Source organism: Miniopterus schreibersii (genome assembly GCF_964146895.1).
Source record: "Miniopterus schreibersii genome assembly, chromosome: 6".
In the NCBI taxonomy this organism is placed as follows: Eukaryota; Metazoa; Chordata; class Mammalia; order Chiroptera; family Miniopteridae; genus Miniopterus; species Miniopterus schreibersii.
Window position 1 is genome coordinate 54,997,039 of NC_138107.1, and position 17,869 is coordinate 55,014,907.

General features: G+C 35.3%; 1 protein-coding gene across 3 annotated transcripts in view; it reads right to left on the reverse strand.

Moving 5' to 3' along the window:
• The window catches only part of SESN1 (sestrin 1), an 89,682-nt gene continuing 71,813 nt past the window's right edge, over nucleotides 1–17,869 (reverse strand). For 2 of the 3 annotated variants that reach the window (XM_081139842.1, XM_081139844.1), the window contains exons 2-10: nucleotides 13,832–13,897; nucleotides 12,876–13,076; nucleotides 12,072–12,254; nucleotides 9,773–10,015; nucleotides 6,578–6,725; nucleotides 5,472–5,584; nucleotides 3,244–3,434; nucleotides 1,801–1,945; nucleotides 1–1,168 (exon numbers count right to left, since the gene is read on the reverse strand). In XM_081139842.1, the coding sequence (XP_080995968.1) occupies nucleotides 1,082–1,168; nucleotides 1,801–1,945; nucleotides 3,244–3,434; nucleotides 5,472–5,584; nucleotides 6,578–6,725; nucleotides 9,773–10,015; nucleotides 12,072–12,254; nucleotides 12,876–13,076; nucleotides 13,832–13,897 (1,377 nt within the window). In that variant the 3' untranslated portion in view covers nucleotides 1–1,081. Of the gene's footprint in view, nucleotides 1,169–1,800; nucleotides 1,946–3,243; nucleotides 3,435–5,471; nucleotides 5,585–6,577; nucleotides 6,726–9,772; nucleotides 10,016–12,071; nucleotides 12,255–12,875; nucleotides 13,077–13,831; nucleotides 13,898–14,038; nucleotides 14,058–17,869 lie in introns of those variants that run through there. The other variant, XM_081139843.1, reaches the window with a different exon arrangement.

A 17,869-nucleotide genomic window follows, 5' to 3' on the forward strand; every position in this document is an offset into this window, starting at 1 on the left:
TTGGAGAAAAGTTATTCTTTATTGAAAAATACCAATAATACTGACAGACTTCAAAAGCAATTCAGGCTTCCAGAATACAAAGTACTCAATACATTTTTTCAAACCTGTTTGCATTTCAAACGAAGTTAGCATTTTTGTAAATCATATTTTGACTAAAATATTTTCCAGCTTTATTATTTAAGGAGTGTACAACCTTTAAAGTGGGGTCCATGAGACAGGTGGGAACAGAATGCACCTGGGACTGTGCAGGAGTCTACAGCAACATTTCACACAACTTACGCGCTGAAAACAAAAATGCTGCACAGGATAGCTGCCCTCCAGTGTCAGAGAATCTTGGGAAACAGCATATCAAGAGATAGCCAGCTTTTCTTGTAATTTATACATTTTCATTTAAGATTGCTTTTTGAAGAAAATCTTTAAGAATGACACTGTAAAATTCAATGTCATCCAATAACTCTGAATTTAAAAAACAATAATGAAAGAATTGAACTGTTACCATCAAAACGGTCTTTGCTGAGCTATGAGTAATCTATGCTTTTTTAGATGCAACAAAATTAACACATATGCAAATTTAATTTGAAAACCACACAAATTATGTCTGTAGGCTCAGATAGTAGCAGTGTTCACTTTTATTACTAATAGCTTAACTGGAACAGCCACTCTATTCATTCCACCAGCAGGAATAGCAGCACCAAGGTCTAAAATTCTTTATGTAAAAAAGCTTATGTAACTATCCAAGTCCCATTCCTTGCACGCTCCAATTCTTGTTATTTAACATAAAAGCAACAGGATTTGGAGTTACTATTTGCTGTAATAAAACAGTTATACAGTATCTTGTACTTCAAAAAGCAAAATACTGTGAATGGCAACCCTTCTTCACAGCTCTACAAACCTGAAGCTGCCAAGCATTCACTGCTTGTGCCAACAGTGGTATTTCCACAGTAAAATAGCAGAAACTAAAGGAATCATGGCACAATATATTTCTGAATTCTTTTATCTACCATTGGTCCTGGGGCTGAGAACCTTCCCCTCGTAGACTAGATCTGCTGATTATTCCATTGTCTTTAGTGGAGGAAAGGCATCAGGTCATATAGCGGGTGATGGCTCTCAGAGCGTAAAGGAGTTCTGCTTGCATCCTAGCTTCTATAAGAAGCAGATTAACATGAACCTGCATATAAAACACAACATCATTTAAGGTAGGGTTATAATCATTCACAATCACTTTTTCAGTGCATCTAATAAACAAACACCGAAAATCAAGTACATTTTCTGTGTGCCAGTGAATAACTTAGAAGTCTTGGGCTTATTGAATACCAATTTCTCAAAGGAAAAGCTATCTGATGTTCTTTTTGGATAGACGTTTTGTGCTTATATTTATGCCTGATCACATCTCTCCTTGGAGGTTTGTTGTATTTCAGAAAATCTAGACAGTGCTTTATTAGAATACCAGTTTCCCCTGCCAAATCATCATTCAATAATTTCTATACAGATGAATCAAAGACCAGACCAGATACTTCTATCTAAACATTTTTTTAAAAAGCTCTTGTAAAACAGTCTTCTCCTAAGTGGTGAGAGCCATGTCAACATTTAAAGAAGGGCCAGGCCACCTGTCTTCCCTGTCTTTATTCTTTTACTCTAGCACCATAATGAGGTTCTCTCCCAAAGGGTATCTGAGGCGGCTGTGCTGCAATGTTCTCTGGGTTGGCAGAGGTGATGGGAAGGTTTGAGATGCTTTAGATTAAGTGAAGGATAAGAATCCCTGCTAAGTTACAGAGTAAACAAGCCACAACAGGTGCATACCTTCTCGGAGTGCTTGAACTGCCTCCAGAAGCTATCGTACATTCTTTTGGTAACCTTCTCAGGAGTGCAAACAATAGTTTTGATATAAACTTTAAAGCTACGATCCAATAGCTGGTTAATTTCACCATAGTCATAGTCATCATATCTATTAAAAGACAAAGTAAAAATTATATTTTCAATGTATGAGCTGTTTTCTTCTCACAAAAAGTACAGACACCGCTAGGAAATGCTATATCTTTTCCACTCTGTGTAGGCAGCTGTCCCCCAATAACAACTTTACCATGGTTAAATGGAGGTGATTACTGAGTAAAAGGGACAAGAGTCAGAAGTTAGGGAGATGAACAGGAAATCTGCCCATGCCCACAACAGTTTGGATTTACTGCCATGAACAAGCAAACACACTGAGGCACAGATTCTAGAAGCAGAGTTTATGACTATTGCTGAGAATAAGAAATTAATCAGACAGTAGTGTCTATTAGTGGTACTACTACATGAGCTAGAACTTGTAATCTACCCGTGTAAATAAAAATAATTAGAATTCTTTTTCTCATGTTTCCCAAAGTTTCTGGGGTCATATGAGTAAAAAAAAAGGGGGGGGGAGTTTCCCAGAGAAAAAGATGGTCTACAGATGGCCTTCAGAGTGTCTACTATACTTGGGAGACACTGTTCTGCTTTAAGCAAAAATGGCCAGAGGCACCAGTGTCTGCTCCACTCTGCTGGGTGATGATTTCTAGAACCCAAGGACTGAAATCCCCTATGTGGTTTTCAGTGGAAAAGGGAGTAGTTCTTGCAAAGCTGGTCCTAACCATTCAGGAGGCTAAAGTCAATATCCTGGCCACTGATAAGATAGCAAGAGAAAGCCTGACTTTATAGCTAAAATAATCAGAAAGCACCGTGGCATGGAGTTTGTGTGCATGTGTTAGAAAGTGGTATATATTGGCTGCACTTCCTATATAACATAATTATGTGGCTGAATACCTAACAGTCAGGACATGAAAGTTCTGCACTTTGATGAAGTATCATGGGAGTATGGAGTAGCTTCAGAAGGAGTTACAGCCAGAGGGGTACTATACAGGTACTAAGTTCCAGGAAGGTAGACATATACATGTGTTAGGGAACAGATGATACAAAGAGAAAAGATACCAAAGATGTTCAGTGACAAACTTTCCCTCTTCTCCTCTATGTTCTAGGACCAACTGGCTTGCCTCTCTCCCCGCTTCCCTGAAGCATCTTGTCAATGTTCCTAACTCTCCCTCCCGCCTAATCAGGAAAGAGGAAACCAACCAAGCTGTAATAAATTGGTTCTCTGAAGCATAAGCATAAAAATAAGCTACTGGAGAGGGAGGGGATCATTTTGAGTCTGTGTATGTATGTGTTCCAAGTACCTGAATAATTTAGTCCAATGGAAAATACCTCTTTATAAACATAAGAAAACAGACTAACCTTATTCCAAACATGCAGTGAATATAGTTCCAAATAGCCCGTCTGAGCATTGAGGTATCAACATCTTTGTGCATTGCCATTGTATTATAAGTAAGATTGTAAGCAATGTGAAATTTTTCATCAATCAACTGTCCCACATCTGGATAAAGGCGATTTACCAAAGAATAACCATGGTCTTCCCAGCAATAGTCCTAAATACAGAGAACAGAATAAATGTGAATAATTAAAATGGGGCCAAGTATAGTTCTACGCGTACTGTTCTGCAGTGTGATTACTGTCAGCTGGAATCCACTGCCGTTCTAGTACATCCCTAGCTCCCAGCTTCACTTGCACTCCAGTCTGATGTTTTTAATTTCTATACTACAACATACAAAAGGTTATGTTTTATAACTCAGTGAGTTTAAAAAACAATGGACTCTCATCCCCTTACGCATAGCCAATGTTTTCAGCTTTCTCTCTCTTAGTCTCCTTACTCAGCATCCAGAGGTGACCAACTTGGAGCCCTCTCTCCTTCTCTTTCTTTTTTAAAAAGATGTATCTTTACTGATTTCAGAGAGAGGAAGGGAGAGGGAGAGAGAAACATCAATGATGAGAGTCATTGATTGGCTCCCTCCTGCATGCCCCCCACTGGGAACCGAACCCACAACCTGGGCGTGTGTCCTGACTGGGAATCAAACAGCAATCTCCTGGATCCTAGGTCGATGCTCAACTGCTGAGCCACACCGGGCAAGGCCAAACCTGACCAATTTTAAACTAATTTCCCACTTGTCAGAAGTAGGAACCCCTTGCTTAAAGCTCTCTGCAGCCCAGCCAGTTTCTTTGATTTCCTCCCTCACTACATCCCTTAATCTAAGCTCAATTATTGCTCAATTACTGTCCTCTGCTTATAATGCCCATGCCTTTGGACCATTCAACTATCTAAATTCCTAATCTCCCTCCACAAAATTTCCAGCCCTCATGATTTCTTCAATTCTAATCTATTTCATGACACAATTTCACTATCAAGTAGAAATATTCCATAACTCTTCCTTGTGTCTCTTTTTGTTCCCTTAAATAATCTTTGTTCCTTGAACAAAGAAATGAAATCTTACAGTTCTCAATTATTTTCATAATCTTGGTAAAACAGTTATTAACACAGGCTCCTTATAATAACTGGAAAAGTTGGGAATATCAACTCACCTGAATTTAAGTATTTATACAGATTATTTTAAAATACCTTTAAACTACAGTATATTCTACTGCATGGACTGGAAGCAGTCTTACAAAACTAGAGCACAGAATAGATAAATATTTGGTAACTAACTGATCCTTGTCAACTTTTATTCTGGTACAAGGGTATAAGGCTACTGTTGCTTCTGAGATATGCTTGCAAAGCACTTAAAACAGTGCTTCCTGCAAAACAAAAACAGAGAAGGAGCCTCGTATCCTGGAGGACCACCAGGTCCCTAAGTTTCCATGGACTCAATATATACATAAGTGTACTGGGGAAATTTACTATGTATTTCAAAGTTAATGATTTGGGAGCTAAAGTAAGTGGGCCTACCAACAATAATTATATTCCCTACATCACTAACTTTATTCACTCTGAGAGGTAGGTGTTAAGTAATTTTGAAATAATATTTACTTATGTGAATCCTCTCAAGGTTTAAATTTAAAACCCTCAAAAATTCTTATTGCTTCAAACAACACTCAGTTCATATTTTAAAGGGAACTGGGATACTTTAATTGTCATGCTTTATTTTTTGTGGTATCTGTATTTAAACACATCTTTCACCTCTGATTTTCTCACCCCTTTCAGTCCACCTACACATAATGCTTGATATACTGAAGACATTTTTCATCACTCAGGCCTGGTGCATATCAGGGCACAAATCACCACGTCATTTTAAAAACATTGGGGCTCAGAAGGAGGGGGGGAAAAATCAATGCTATACATGCTAGCTACGTTCAAATACAACTATTATTTATTGTTTAGCTATATTAGAACTTTAAGTGAGCTTTTAATGCATCATCCGGGAACCTAACTACCACTGTAATTTTGTTTTGGGTGAATGTGTTGTAAGTTCTGAGCAAATGATTTACAAGCTTTAGCAATACAATAAATATACCTAAGGGAACTGCCTATACATAGGAAAGCTGCTTTTTTCTGCAACATTTCCTAGATCTCAAATCCATGTGGCTTTTAAGTCAAATTGAGTTATTTCAAAATAAACATGTTGCGATTTTACCTGGACTCGAAATGTTGGAACGTGCATCCCATGTCTAGAGAAATCCTTATAGCCGTAACTAGTATCCTCAAAGTGACGAGATATGTCTCTTGCTGGTGTAACTTCTTCATCATCTGAAATAATTAAAAAAGCTACTGAAAACTTTTCAAATACAGGATGCTAGTTAAAATTCATTTTACCAGTAACAAGTAAAAATAGGATAATCCTTTCTTTGACCCTAACCAGTATCAACTAAAATAGTCTTAAAACTGTAAAGAGAAATAGCTTACTTACAAGTGAATGGAGCATAATAAAAGTAGATTATTTATTACAAAAAAATAGTCATGGTTGAATTTTTATGCTTTTCATCCACACTCATTTTTCCTCTGGCTCCACTCCAGTTTATAGATATTAGGTTCTACTTAAAAGTATGTGCTCAAAGTATGAACACCACTTTGGATAATCTTTATGGTGATAACAAATCAGCTATGCTCTAAGCTTTGGCACTTGAACTATTTTTTTTTAATATTAATGTCCTACAATATATATTATTATTTCTTTAACAGCTCAAAGGTTTCAGGATGGTGAATAAAGAGGGGTGTTTGTGTGTGTGTGTGTGATCATTTTTACAATGTTTCCTGTACTGTTCTAAACCTTTCTGAACTATCTTTAGGAGTTGATGAAATTACAGTTTCAAGTAAATAGAAACGGAAAAACAAGCTAACATCCAACCTCCATCTAAGGATACTTCCTCATTGTATTGCACTTCACAGATGTGGTTTTTTTGCAAATTGAGGGCAAGGCCTTCCACCTGCAAAACTATTGTGATTCACGTTATTGTGGTACTTGCTTTATTGTGGTGATCTGGAACTGAACCCACAGTATTTCTGAGGTACAAATGAGATGTTTTCAAATGTCCTTCCCTCCTAGTCTAGAGCTATTTTCACTACAACTTCCTTTTCTAAGTTGCCTGCTTTATAAGTAGGAATACCTATGCAATAGCCTTTCTAAAAGAAAAAGACATATTTGGATAGATGTTTAACAATTTTTAAATTCTCTAAATAAAAAAAGTGGGCTCTTTTTTGTAAGCTTTAGAAGTTTTATCAGTATGTAACAGCTGCTTTTACCTGAAGAGAAGACAAACATGCTCTCTCTTTTTTCTATTTCAAAACGTGAAGCCATCTCTTCCTGACTCGCCTCCTCTTCATCTCGACATTCCTGTAACTGCCTCATCTTTTCCATGAGGGCTTCGACCTCAAAGAAGGAATCACTTACCTGAAGAGACAATACAGCGAATGTTACATCAGTCAGAGGATGAAATTTTTGAATTTTCTTTTAAGGCTATCTCATAAGAATTTGAATTTTAACCGAATATAGGAAAAATAAATATTGTAATTTTAACATACATGAATGAATCAAAAACTGGTTTTGGCCTATTACAGAGATATGCAGATTTTAAAATATAAGAGTAAAATTATTTTAAGAATACATTCTAACATTTTTACCTTAGAAAATTAGTAATGTCATTATCATTAATGCTAAGTTTTAAAAATTAAAATTTAATATTACTCGTCAATCGAAAACAGAACTGAGTATTTAACAGTTAATTTCTACTTGCTCAATCAGTTTAAACAAGATACACAAAGTATAAGTGGTTTTGCATCAACTATGTACATTAGGCATATTAACATATGTTTATCATCTTTAAATTATAGCAATCAGCTCTATCTTTCCAATTTACCAATTAAGAATGAAACATGTCCTTATAGGGCTGGAGTTGTCCTCCTGACCTATGCAAATAAGGGCTGGCAGCTGTCACTTGCTAGGATGACTAGAGCAGTGACACATTTGTAGTGACAGGTCTGACACAAGAAGACTGGCCAAATGGTCTGGAACTAGCCAAACAATTTATACTCCTCTACCCTGCTACATCCTTACTATTAGAGTTGGATCAAATCTGTGGAATTCATATTTTATAAAATATAGTAGGAAACCTTAAAATTTCAAATCTGTGTTCAAATACAAAAGCAGTGTTTTCCCTTTATAAATTTATTTTGCTAGGAATGTTGTTTCCCCTACTCTTCCAACTCTCTTCCTGGCTTACACTCGTTGGTCCTTTAGGTGTCAGGTTACAAGCTTCTCCCAAGTCCCCACCCCCAATCCAGTCACCCTAATTACTCTCAAACAGCACTCTGCTCTTTCAGTAAGAGAGGGAATTAGTTTGTGATTGTTATTGCATGATAATGAGTTAATGCCTGCCTTCTTACAACCAAACCTTTATAAAGGCAGGGGACCTCTCTAATTTATTAGTATATATTCAGAACCTAGCATAGTGCCTGGCAAATAGAAGATATTCAAGAAATATCTGTTGCAGAATGATTGTCAGGATAATTCTACATTAAGAGAAAAATAGTGTATACTATCTGTACTTCATATTTTCATATGATCCTAACGGTTACACCAAAGTGCCCTGGGTCCTGTACTAAGCACTTTCTCTCATAATTTCATGATGGAAAGTGTTTCTATGATGTACTGATGATTCTTCTGATGCATACCTCTTCATAATTATTCCTGAGACCGGGTCAGTAGCCAAACAAAAATTAAGAAGGTGGAAACGGGTTGTGTTGCTTAAGAGAGAGACCTAAGTTTGTGTGCGTGCGTGTGTGTGTGTGTGTGTGTGTGTGTTTAAATCAAGTTGTCGACTCACATTATCCCTCATTGTGTTAATTTATCTATTTTATCCATTTTCCTCTAAAATAAACTGTCCAAAATTTAAGTATTCTTAGGTGAGACAATTCTTGATAGAAATAAGAGGGAAAGGAAACAGTGGGGGTTTTTTGTTTTGTTTTGTTTTTTGCTCCTTGAACAATCTGTTGAAGTTGTTAGTAGTGTAAAAAAAAGTTAAGGCATTTCATTTTAACATTAAAATGCTGCTATTGTATGAGGAATTACTTTTGTTTTGTTTTTTACCATTTGTATCTGAAGAACTAAGCCAGATATCTGATATGTACCTGAAGAATAAGCTGTATCAGATTACAGTCAATTCCCATCAGGGCGGGCTATAAACTTTCTAAAAGCAGCCAACTCAACACCTGAAAATAGGGAGAGTATCCACTAGAGAAAAATTTTCTATTATTTCACTATTATTTAGTAGAAGGATCACTAAAAACAATAAAGTACTATTTCTTTAGCCTTGTACTGTATCAAAAGTGGAGAAGGACAATACTACAATTCCCAGCATCCTAGCAACTGATATACTCTCCCTTAGACCACCTCATAACCTCTAAGTGTTGACGAATAATCAGTGGCCACATGCAGACCTAGACGTGACCCCAACTAGCTCCAAAGAGGATGAAGATGAGGGTCTTGGGCCTTGTCAGCAAAGCATGTCAACCAACCTGGGGAACATGACTTTCCTTCATGTGCTCATCTCACTGTGTGTTAGCACCTGATAAATACCAAGTGCTGTACTAGGCCTTTTACCTCTTCAGAGACATTTCATTTAAACCTCCCATGAAGAACAGAAGCCCAGAGAAGTTAGATAACTTGCCACAATCAAATATATAAGTTAAAGGCAATTTAACCTGTCGAAATCTGTTTCAAAGGAATAATACAACTGAGAAAATCCATGCACAGTATTTAGAAGGCTGTGATGCTGTTTCTCTGATTTCTATTTGGAAGCATAAAATAAACCCCTGAACTTTCGCTATAGCAAAAGAATGCAGAGGAAATTTTCACTCATTATATACAGGAATTAAAATTTGCTTATAGAAAATTCAACTCATTCTGTTTCAAAGGAATAACAACTGAGAAAATATAAAAGTCAGAGAAAAGTAGAGGTGAACGTATTTTAATAAAATTACATTTCTTTAATATTTACTTGTATAAAATTAAACATAAAAAAGAATTTTAAAAGGAGAAATTTACAGATCAAGGATAATTAAATCTTCTAAAAGATAAACAATTAAGAAGCCAGCCTGTTTCTCTTGTGCAGAAGGGAAGAAAAGGCTGTGATCAGCATTAGGAAGTCATCATCACCACGTAGCACTATCCTCAGCCTCCCCTCCTCTCACTGCAATAGCCATTCAGTGCTAGCTGGCTCTGATGGGCACATGCTGGTGGCTCCTAATCCAAATATTATTATTATCCTAGAGGATCTTATAATTTTGTATATCCCTTAGTACTAAACTGGTGCTGGGCATTTGGGGACAGTCAATAAATACTTGCTGAATGAACAGATATAGGCGCCAAATGAAAAAATAAGACAACAGCAATTATTGTGATTAGTCTTATGACAATCCTGTAACAAATGAGTTACTTACCGAAACATTTCCTGCTGAGTTGACCTGATTCTCTTCCACACTGTGATTGCCATTTGTAATGTCACAGATGCAGTAGTTACTAACAGAAGGAGGTCTGAATGTGTGGCCACCATCACAATGAATTTCTGGAGTGATTCCACAGCCAAATGTGAACGAGGCAAGAGAGTGATAGTGTGTGAGTAGAACTACTGCATGTACCAGTTCTGCAAGGGACCAGCTGTGCTCTTCAGCTTTTAAAAGTTGCTTAGGGGAGAAAAAAGAGAATATATTTTTATATTGGGGTATGGTGTTGGTGAAAGTATATAGTTCATCTTGGTATTTAATCTATTGAAAACAGAATTAGTCATTATACAAAGTGTGAAACTGCAATTTGAGACATGTAGAACCCAGAATTTGCTAATTTTTATGAACATGTATTCACCAATAGAGCTTAACATAATCTGATAATGACATATTCATTATCATTTTGATTTTCTAAGATCTTGATTTAAAAATAGAATGCATTTTGCAGTCAAAGCATATTAAAAGCAGCTGCCATTATTTTATAAACTAAATTATGAATAGATTAACTATGTTGTTCCAAGTTTCAAACCAAATATAATTTGTGTTCAAAGTGGGACCTACTGTATAAAATATGCCTGTTTATTTTTGTTTTAAATTATTATCAGGCCTCCTCAAGGAATTTTTAAGATAGTTTCAACTTGACTCTGAATATTCCTAACTTAAATCATATTTTAAAAATTATGATCAAGGTAAAGTCTACAATTCTTCAAAGTCTTACACCTGTGTCCCTTCTGCTTCATTATCTATTTTATAATCTTGCATAATTTTTCACTACTAGACAATATAATAAACATTGTATTAATCATATTCAAATTTTGTATCTTCTTGATGTCTCAACTATGTAACAGTAATTAAAATGTTCTATAAAACAGGTAAGACCAAAAAGATGTATTTTCAAGAATTTCTATTGCATGGTAGATACTTTTAGAGAATGCCAATCTACTTTTATTCTATTACCTTTATTAATAAGTAGAACTAGAAGGAATTAGTTTAAGATGGTATTTTTAAAAGATATAGAACAAGATGTCACTTCAGAGCTATCAGAATGGCTAAAATCTAAAACACTGATAACACCAAATGCAGACAAGGATGAAGAGCAACAAGAATGCTCATTAACTGCTGGTGGGAATGCAAACTGCTCCAGCCACTGTGGAAGACAGTTTACTGTAAAGCTAAACATAGGCTTACCATACAGTCCAGCAATCACACTCCTAGTTATTTACCCAACTGAGTTTAAAACTTATGTCCAACAAAAAACCTGCACATGAATGTCTGTAACAGCTTTATTCATAATTGCCCCAAACTGGAAGTAACCAAGATGTCCTTCCATAGGTGAATGGATAAACAAATGGTGATACATCCATACACTGAACCGTTTTTCAGCAAAAATAAACAAGTGCTCTAGCCAGTGTGGTTCAGTTGGTTGAGCTCTGTCCCATGCACCAAGAGGTCGCTGGTACGATTCCCAGTCAGGGCACATGCCCAGGTTGTGGGCTCGATCACCAGTAGGGGGTGTGCAAGAGGCAGCCAATCATTGATGTTTCTCCCTCTCTCTAATCAATAAAAACATATTCTTTAAAAATAATAAATAAATGAGCTATCGTGCCATTTAAAGGCATGTAGGAATCTTAAATACATACTGATAAGTTAAAGAAGCTAGTCTGAAAAGGGCTACATACAGTACTGTACAATTCCAACTGTATGACATTCTGGAAAAGGCAAAACTATAGAGACAGTAAAAAAATTAGGGAGAAAGGGATAGAAATGAACAGAGGATTTTTAGAGCAGTGAAACTGTTCTGTATGATACTGTAATGGTGGATACATGACCATACGCATTTGTCAAAACCCATAAAACTATACAACTCAATGAACCGTAATGTAAACTATAGATTTTAGTTAATAGCAATATATCAATATTGATTCATCAATCACAGAAAATGCACCATACTAATAATACTGGATGTTAATAATAGAAGAACTTATGTGTCTGGGGGGCTGAGGGGGTAGAATATGGAAACACTGACATTTATCTATAAACCTTAAACTGCTCTCAAAATAGTCTATTAAAAAAATTTGGTGGTAAACACACAATACAATATACAGATGATGTATTATAGAATTGTATACCTGAAACCTATATAATTTTATTAACCAATGTCACCCCAATTAATTCAATAAAAAAATAAAAATTAATTTTTTTAATGACCCCCTAGATACATTACTTTACTACTTACCTCAATGTGTTCTTTGGTAATAAGCCAAGGTCTATGGGCTAACAATTTGTTAAGTTCTCCTAAATTTTGTAGTTTTTGAGGAGCATTCTCTAAGCCATTAAGCCACTTGGGGTCCCCACCAACATGAAGGAAATCATTTACATGGAGGTTTACTAAGTAAGAGCACTGATGTCTTGCTGCAGCCTTAACAGAAAACAAAAAGATTTTTGTAACAATAATAAAATCTTGAACTATACATCCTGTTTTTCTTTACAATGTTCAAAACAGTTAATTAAGTTTTTGACTAGTATGTTTCAAATTTTCCTGAACTACAGAAATGAAGTTTTCACATAAACAGTTTACAAATTCATACACCAGCACCACAGAAAGCACTTCAGAAATATTCCAAGAACAAAATATCTGATAAAAGTATTTGAACATCAGAAACTTTTATTATATACCAATTTTCAGAAACTCAGATTAAGAAGAAACTTTACTTAAAGTGCCAACCATAAAATAATGGAATACACATCACACAGGAGTAGCACCACTTATGTCAATGTGAACTATTTATAATAGTAAAACAGGTATTGTGTTCTACTTTATATTCTTATTTATTATTATTCTCAAAAGTAAATACATGTTTCTTTTTCTGTTATACTTGAGGGTATACTTATTTAGAAAGAGGAAAAACAGATACTACCTAACAGGAATCCACTTAGAAGTCACAGTATAAGTATTTATCCCTGTGTTTAAAGCATTAAACATCTCTTAAAAAGATTAATAAAGCAGGCAGGCAGAATTTTTCACTAAATGTTCACAAACCATTATTCCAATGTAGTGCCGGTAATGCAGGGGCAATGGCCCATCCATTTGCAGTAGATAGTGTTGAGTTTTTAAGAAACTTTCTAAATACTGTGGGTGAAAAACCATCACTAATGTAATGTTATCCAAACGACCCAAAGCAGCAAAAGAATCTGCAAATAAAGCGTGCATTTGTGCGTCTTCACTCCCCACCTGAAGAATCTGTATAAAAGAGAGGAAAACCATGGTTACATAAACTGTAAATCAGTGTTAAAGAAAATATGCGTGCACTGCACTTTAAGGGTCATCTAGAAGCAGATTAAATTTGGCTTAAGGGAAGAGACAGGTTATAATCCTACAAATTTAACTCAACCAAGAATAAAGTCACATATCGTGTAGATGGGAATAAATGACAAAGTCTGAACATCAAAGGCCACCTAGATAGCCTACTTGCTGACCTGGCGGAATCCAGAAGAAGAAGCAGGTTTAGATGACCAAACTTGCAGAGCTTGCAAACAGATACTAAAGCCTTTCCTTATAACAATGCTTACTCTCACTCAATTTAAGGAGAACCAAAACTGACTAACAGCAAACAATCTGTAAACAAAGCATAGGAGTATTTACATACTTACAATTAAATACTCAATTGAGCATTGATGCCAACCTGTGGAGATGGTCAATACCAAGTAACTCAGCTAAGGGCACAACTAAATAACATCTAATTAGATGGGTATCATTGGTCAAAACAAGTCTTACCTTTCCTTGATTAAATATGGGTGTTAGAAATACTAGAAATCAACATGACTACAACAGCTTTCTAATCCCACATATTCAATGCCAAAGCATGATGATTAACTGTGATCGACTCTGTGTAAAACATGTTGTTGACTAACACTTGTTCAGATGCCAAGATGCAGATCGTGTAAGTTTTTCCTTAAAAGCACACAGTTCACTATGTACTTTCACAAACAACATACCTCCTTTTCTGGGATAAATCTGCTTGGTCCGTGTCCTAGTGGTCGAGGAATTCTAATTCCAAGTTCCTAGAAAAGAAAATTACACCATCTCAGGCCTCCAGTAGTAAACAACATGAACTGAGGCTACAGGAAGGGGGGGGTGGGAACACCAGTTGAACAGAGACAGGCTTGTTTGGGTGGTTTGCTTTCATAGCCATATATACATACCAACTCCTCTGTTCATATCACATAGCTGACAACAGCTTATGATACGACTCTGACTAAAAACAATGAAACCTGTTCACTTAAACCAGAGTTTTGCATAGAGTACTTGGCAAAATGTCTAGAACAGAAAGTTCAGCACATAGCAGCCAACCCTGTGGATTGTCAGTGATACAAAATAAGACCAATGTGTTTGTACATCCAAAACACAACCAACCAAAATATCAATTCCTGTGCATCTTGTCAGGAAATGAAAAAGCAGTAACCTCTACCTAGATGTCTTAAACTGAAAGAAGTATAATTATTATTACATCTATAATAATAGTTCACAATAAGATTAGAAATATTATGAATAAAAAAGTAGTTATTTAAATCTACAAAAGAGAAAGTACTGCAGGACATGCTTTCTCTGTGGTTGAGTGAAACAATTTTAGAGAAATTAAGTTTGATTGTGAGCCTTAAATTAAGTTTTTTATCTACAGGATGCCATCAACCTTGCTTATATTTTAGAGAAGCTCAGATAATTGAGAAATAAATGGTTTTCTGCTTTTTGACATAGTGAATTTAGAATCCTGTACCTGGAATCTAGAATTCTATACCTTATTGGACAATGCAGTATGGTTAACAAAAAACAAAAATCTACTGTTAAGGCTTCCATTTTCCCCCCAATACAGTGTGCTTATAGAAACAAAATCAAAATAATTCAACATTATTTTTTTTGAGGCTCATCAATCTGGTCTCTAAACAAACAAACAAAAAGTTCTTAGCGTTTTAACAACTAAAGATTAACCCTTGATTAGATACAAATTACATTACATACAAAATTACATACAAATAGCATTTCTATCCTCTCAATACTGCTTTAAAAAATCCCTCATGATATAAACCAGATGCTTTCTTTTTAAAGAAAGAAAAGCAGGGGGTAGGGGGGTGGAGTAAAGAAAGACATGTGGCAGCAATTCAAGAAATCTGGTCCAAGTGAATGAAAACCTTTTGAGCAGAATGGAGTTTTAAAAATTAGGCAGGACAAAATCGAAGAGAAGCTTTATTAGGAGAACTCTAGATTCAGATTCAAAGCAGGCTATACTTGCCAAATGAATCTACACCATATATAATATAATTCAAATAATCTTGTATTGGAGGCCAGTGATTTCTTAACCTGGTTATTCCACACGTATGCATGACAGTAATGTTCTAACAACCATTCACTTCATTAGAGGCACTCAATCCACTGGTCTGACCATGTCTATGTCTTTACTTTAATGTTCTATAATGAATGCAAGAAAAACCACATTCCTGCTATTCAATACATCATCTTGGTATAATTGCAGCCACTTATATAAAATGATGATTCTATTAGCCTTTTAAACTGCTGAATTTCTGACTTAATTACATACAATTCAAACAAAATATATTGGGCACAACTTTAAGGCTAAAATCAATATTTACCCCTTCTTATTTCTTTACAAAGTGCATTTTAAGAAAATATCCATTTCAAGGGTTTATTATTCATTTTATAACAAGAGATTATTTTAGGGACTTTAGTATATAAAAAGGTGACATATCAAATGAGGGAGATTCTTCAACAAATGATCTTGGAACAACTGGATAGCTACTCAGAAAAAAATTAAGTTGGAGCCCTAAATCACACTTTACTCCACAATAAGTCAGAGCTAGGTATACAAAAACTCACAAAAATAAAAACCACTACAGTAGATCAAAGCACACGTGAAATAGAGTGGGAGTAATAATGTCACAAAATCCAAGTCATACAATATAAGACTGATAAATCTGATGACAAAAATACTTTCACATTAGAAAAATAAGTATACAAAGTCACAAGCAAACAGAAAACTGGGGACTACATTTGCAGTTAATATATCAAGGGGCTAAATTTCTTTAATACATAAACACTCTACAAATGAATAAGAAATCCCTGAATAACCTGAGAGAAAAATGAATGAAGAACACAGACAGTTAAAAGGAAATGAAATACAAGTGACTAACAAAATGATACCTCATAATAAAACAACTGTGACTTAACTACACTAAGATATCATTTGTCACCTAAAAGATTGCTTAAAATAAAAACATTTGATAACAGGCTGTGGAGAGGAGGTGGAAAAAATATCATTCATTACTTATACATTTCTGATGGGAATGTTCTGAAGCGTGAGGAAAAAAGATCAAGAAAGATATAAGGAGTACACATTACTACAACTTCCAGGGAGGGCAATTTGCAATAATGAGCAAAATGAAAAAATCAAATACCCTTTGAATCAACAATTCCATCCTAAATATTAGCCTATAGTAATATAGGTTACATATGTGAAATGTTATAGTATATACAAGGATAATCACGGCAACATTGTTCTAACAGTACAAGACAGAAAATAACCTAAGTGCTCACCAACAGACGGTTGTTTCAATACAGTTTAGTATGACCAGAGACAAAAATAGCGATTTTTAACCTTTTTCACCTCATGTCATGCAATACTAAAATTCTGGGGCATACTAAAAAATGTATGTTTTGTGATCTGACAAAAAAAAGGTATAATTTTGACTCATTCACACTGGATAGCTACTGTGCTGGCTGTTGTCATTTTTATATTTGACAATCTAACCTGACCGAAATAGGTATCGCATGTTTTAAAATTACTGCGGCATACCAGTTGAAAATTGCTGGACTAAATAACATGCAGTCTTTACAAAATGAGGTGGTTCCACATGGGTTGGCTTTAAAAGATCTCCTAGATATATAATGTGGAGGCAAAAAACCAAAATGCATAATATGTATAATTATGTTACTCTTTGTAAGGAGAGGGAAAAAAACTTACCAATTCTATTTCTAGAACTTTACAAATACATTAGCAGCATGTAAGTGGTGTATATATAAAGTCTTTAATGAGACCAGATTGATAGACATGGGCCTCAAACAAAGGTTAAATTATATTATTTTGGTTTTGTCTTTATACCAAATGTACAGTTTATATATCTAACTACTATAAAACAAGTCACTATCAGTATTTCAGAAACGGAGTATTTTCCTATAGGTATGGCAAGGGTCTTTCCCAATGGTCCTCTGTAATTTTCAAATCTTTCTAAGTCCATCCCTACAGGTGTAGGGATTTAGAAGTCATATTGGTATCACTGTCTCCCCTCCTCCTTGCCTTCATTGGCAAAGCCTTCCTTCCTATTCCTTTAGAAATACATTATTTTAAAGAGAAAAACTATGTATTTTAAAACAGGATGCTAAGAAAAACCAAATATTTTTGGGAGTGGGTTTTAGATCCATTATGCTAATAACCTCTTAGTATAAGATCACATTCATTCCTTGTTGAGACCAGTCTAACAAGAAAGATGAATCTATAAAAGAGAACAGAAGAATAGAAAAGGGGACAGAAGAACAGAAAAACCTAAAGAAAGAAAAGGAACTTAAAGGAGTCTCTGACATTCAAGAATATGATTTCACTGTTTTACCTAAGGCTAGTTCTAAGTAAAAGAGAATTTTACCCAGCTCACCCTTGGGCTACTAGGGTCAATTTCCTACTAAGCTGAAGAAGTTGTGAGATGTTTGTGCCATTTAGTAAAAGCAGAAAGGGAAATGGTAAGGGGGGAAGAGAGGAAGTGAAAGAAAGGATGGGGGGAGGAGGAGGAGGAGGAGATGGGCAGGTTTTTAAAAATTAAGACTTTCCCAAACAGAAAGGGTTGATATCAAGATTGATATAATGGGAAATACAGTTACTACTGTTCTAGACCTCACATCCTCATTCTCCTCTTTTTGTAGGCAGGACTCAAGACATGTCCACTGTTCTCTCTCTCTGTTTCTAGACTAGT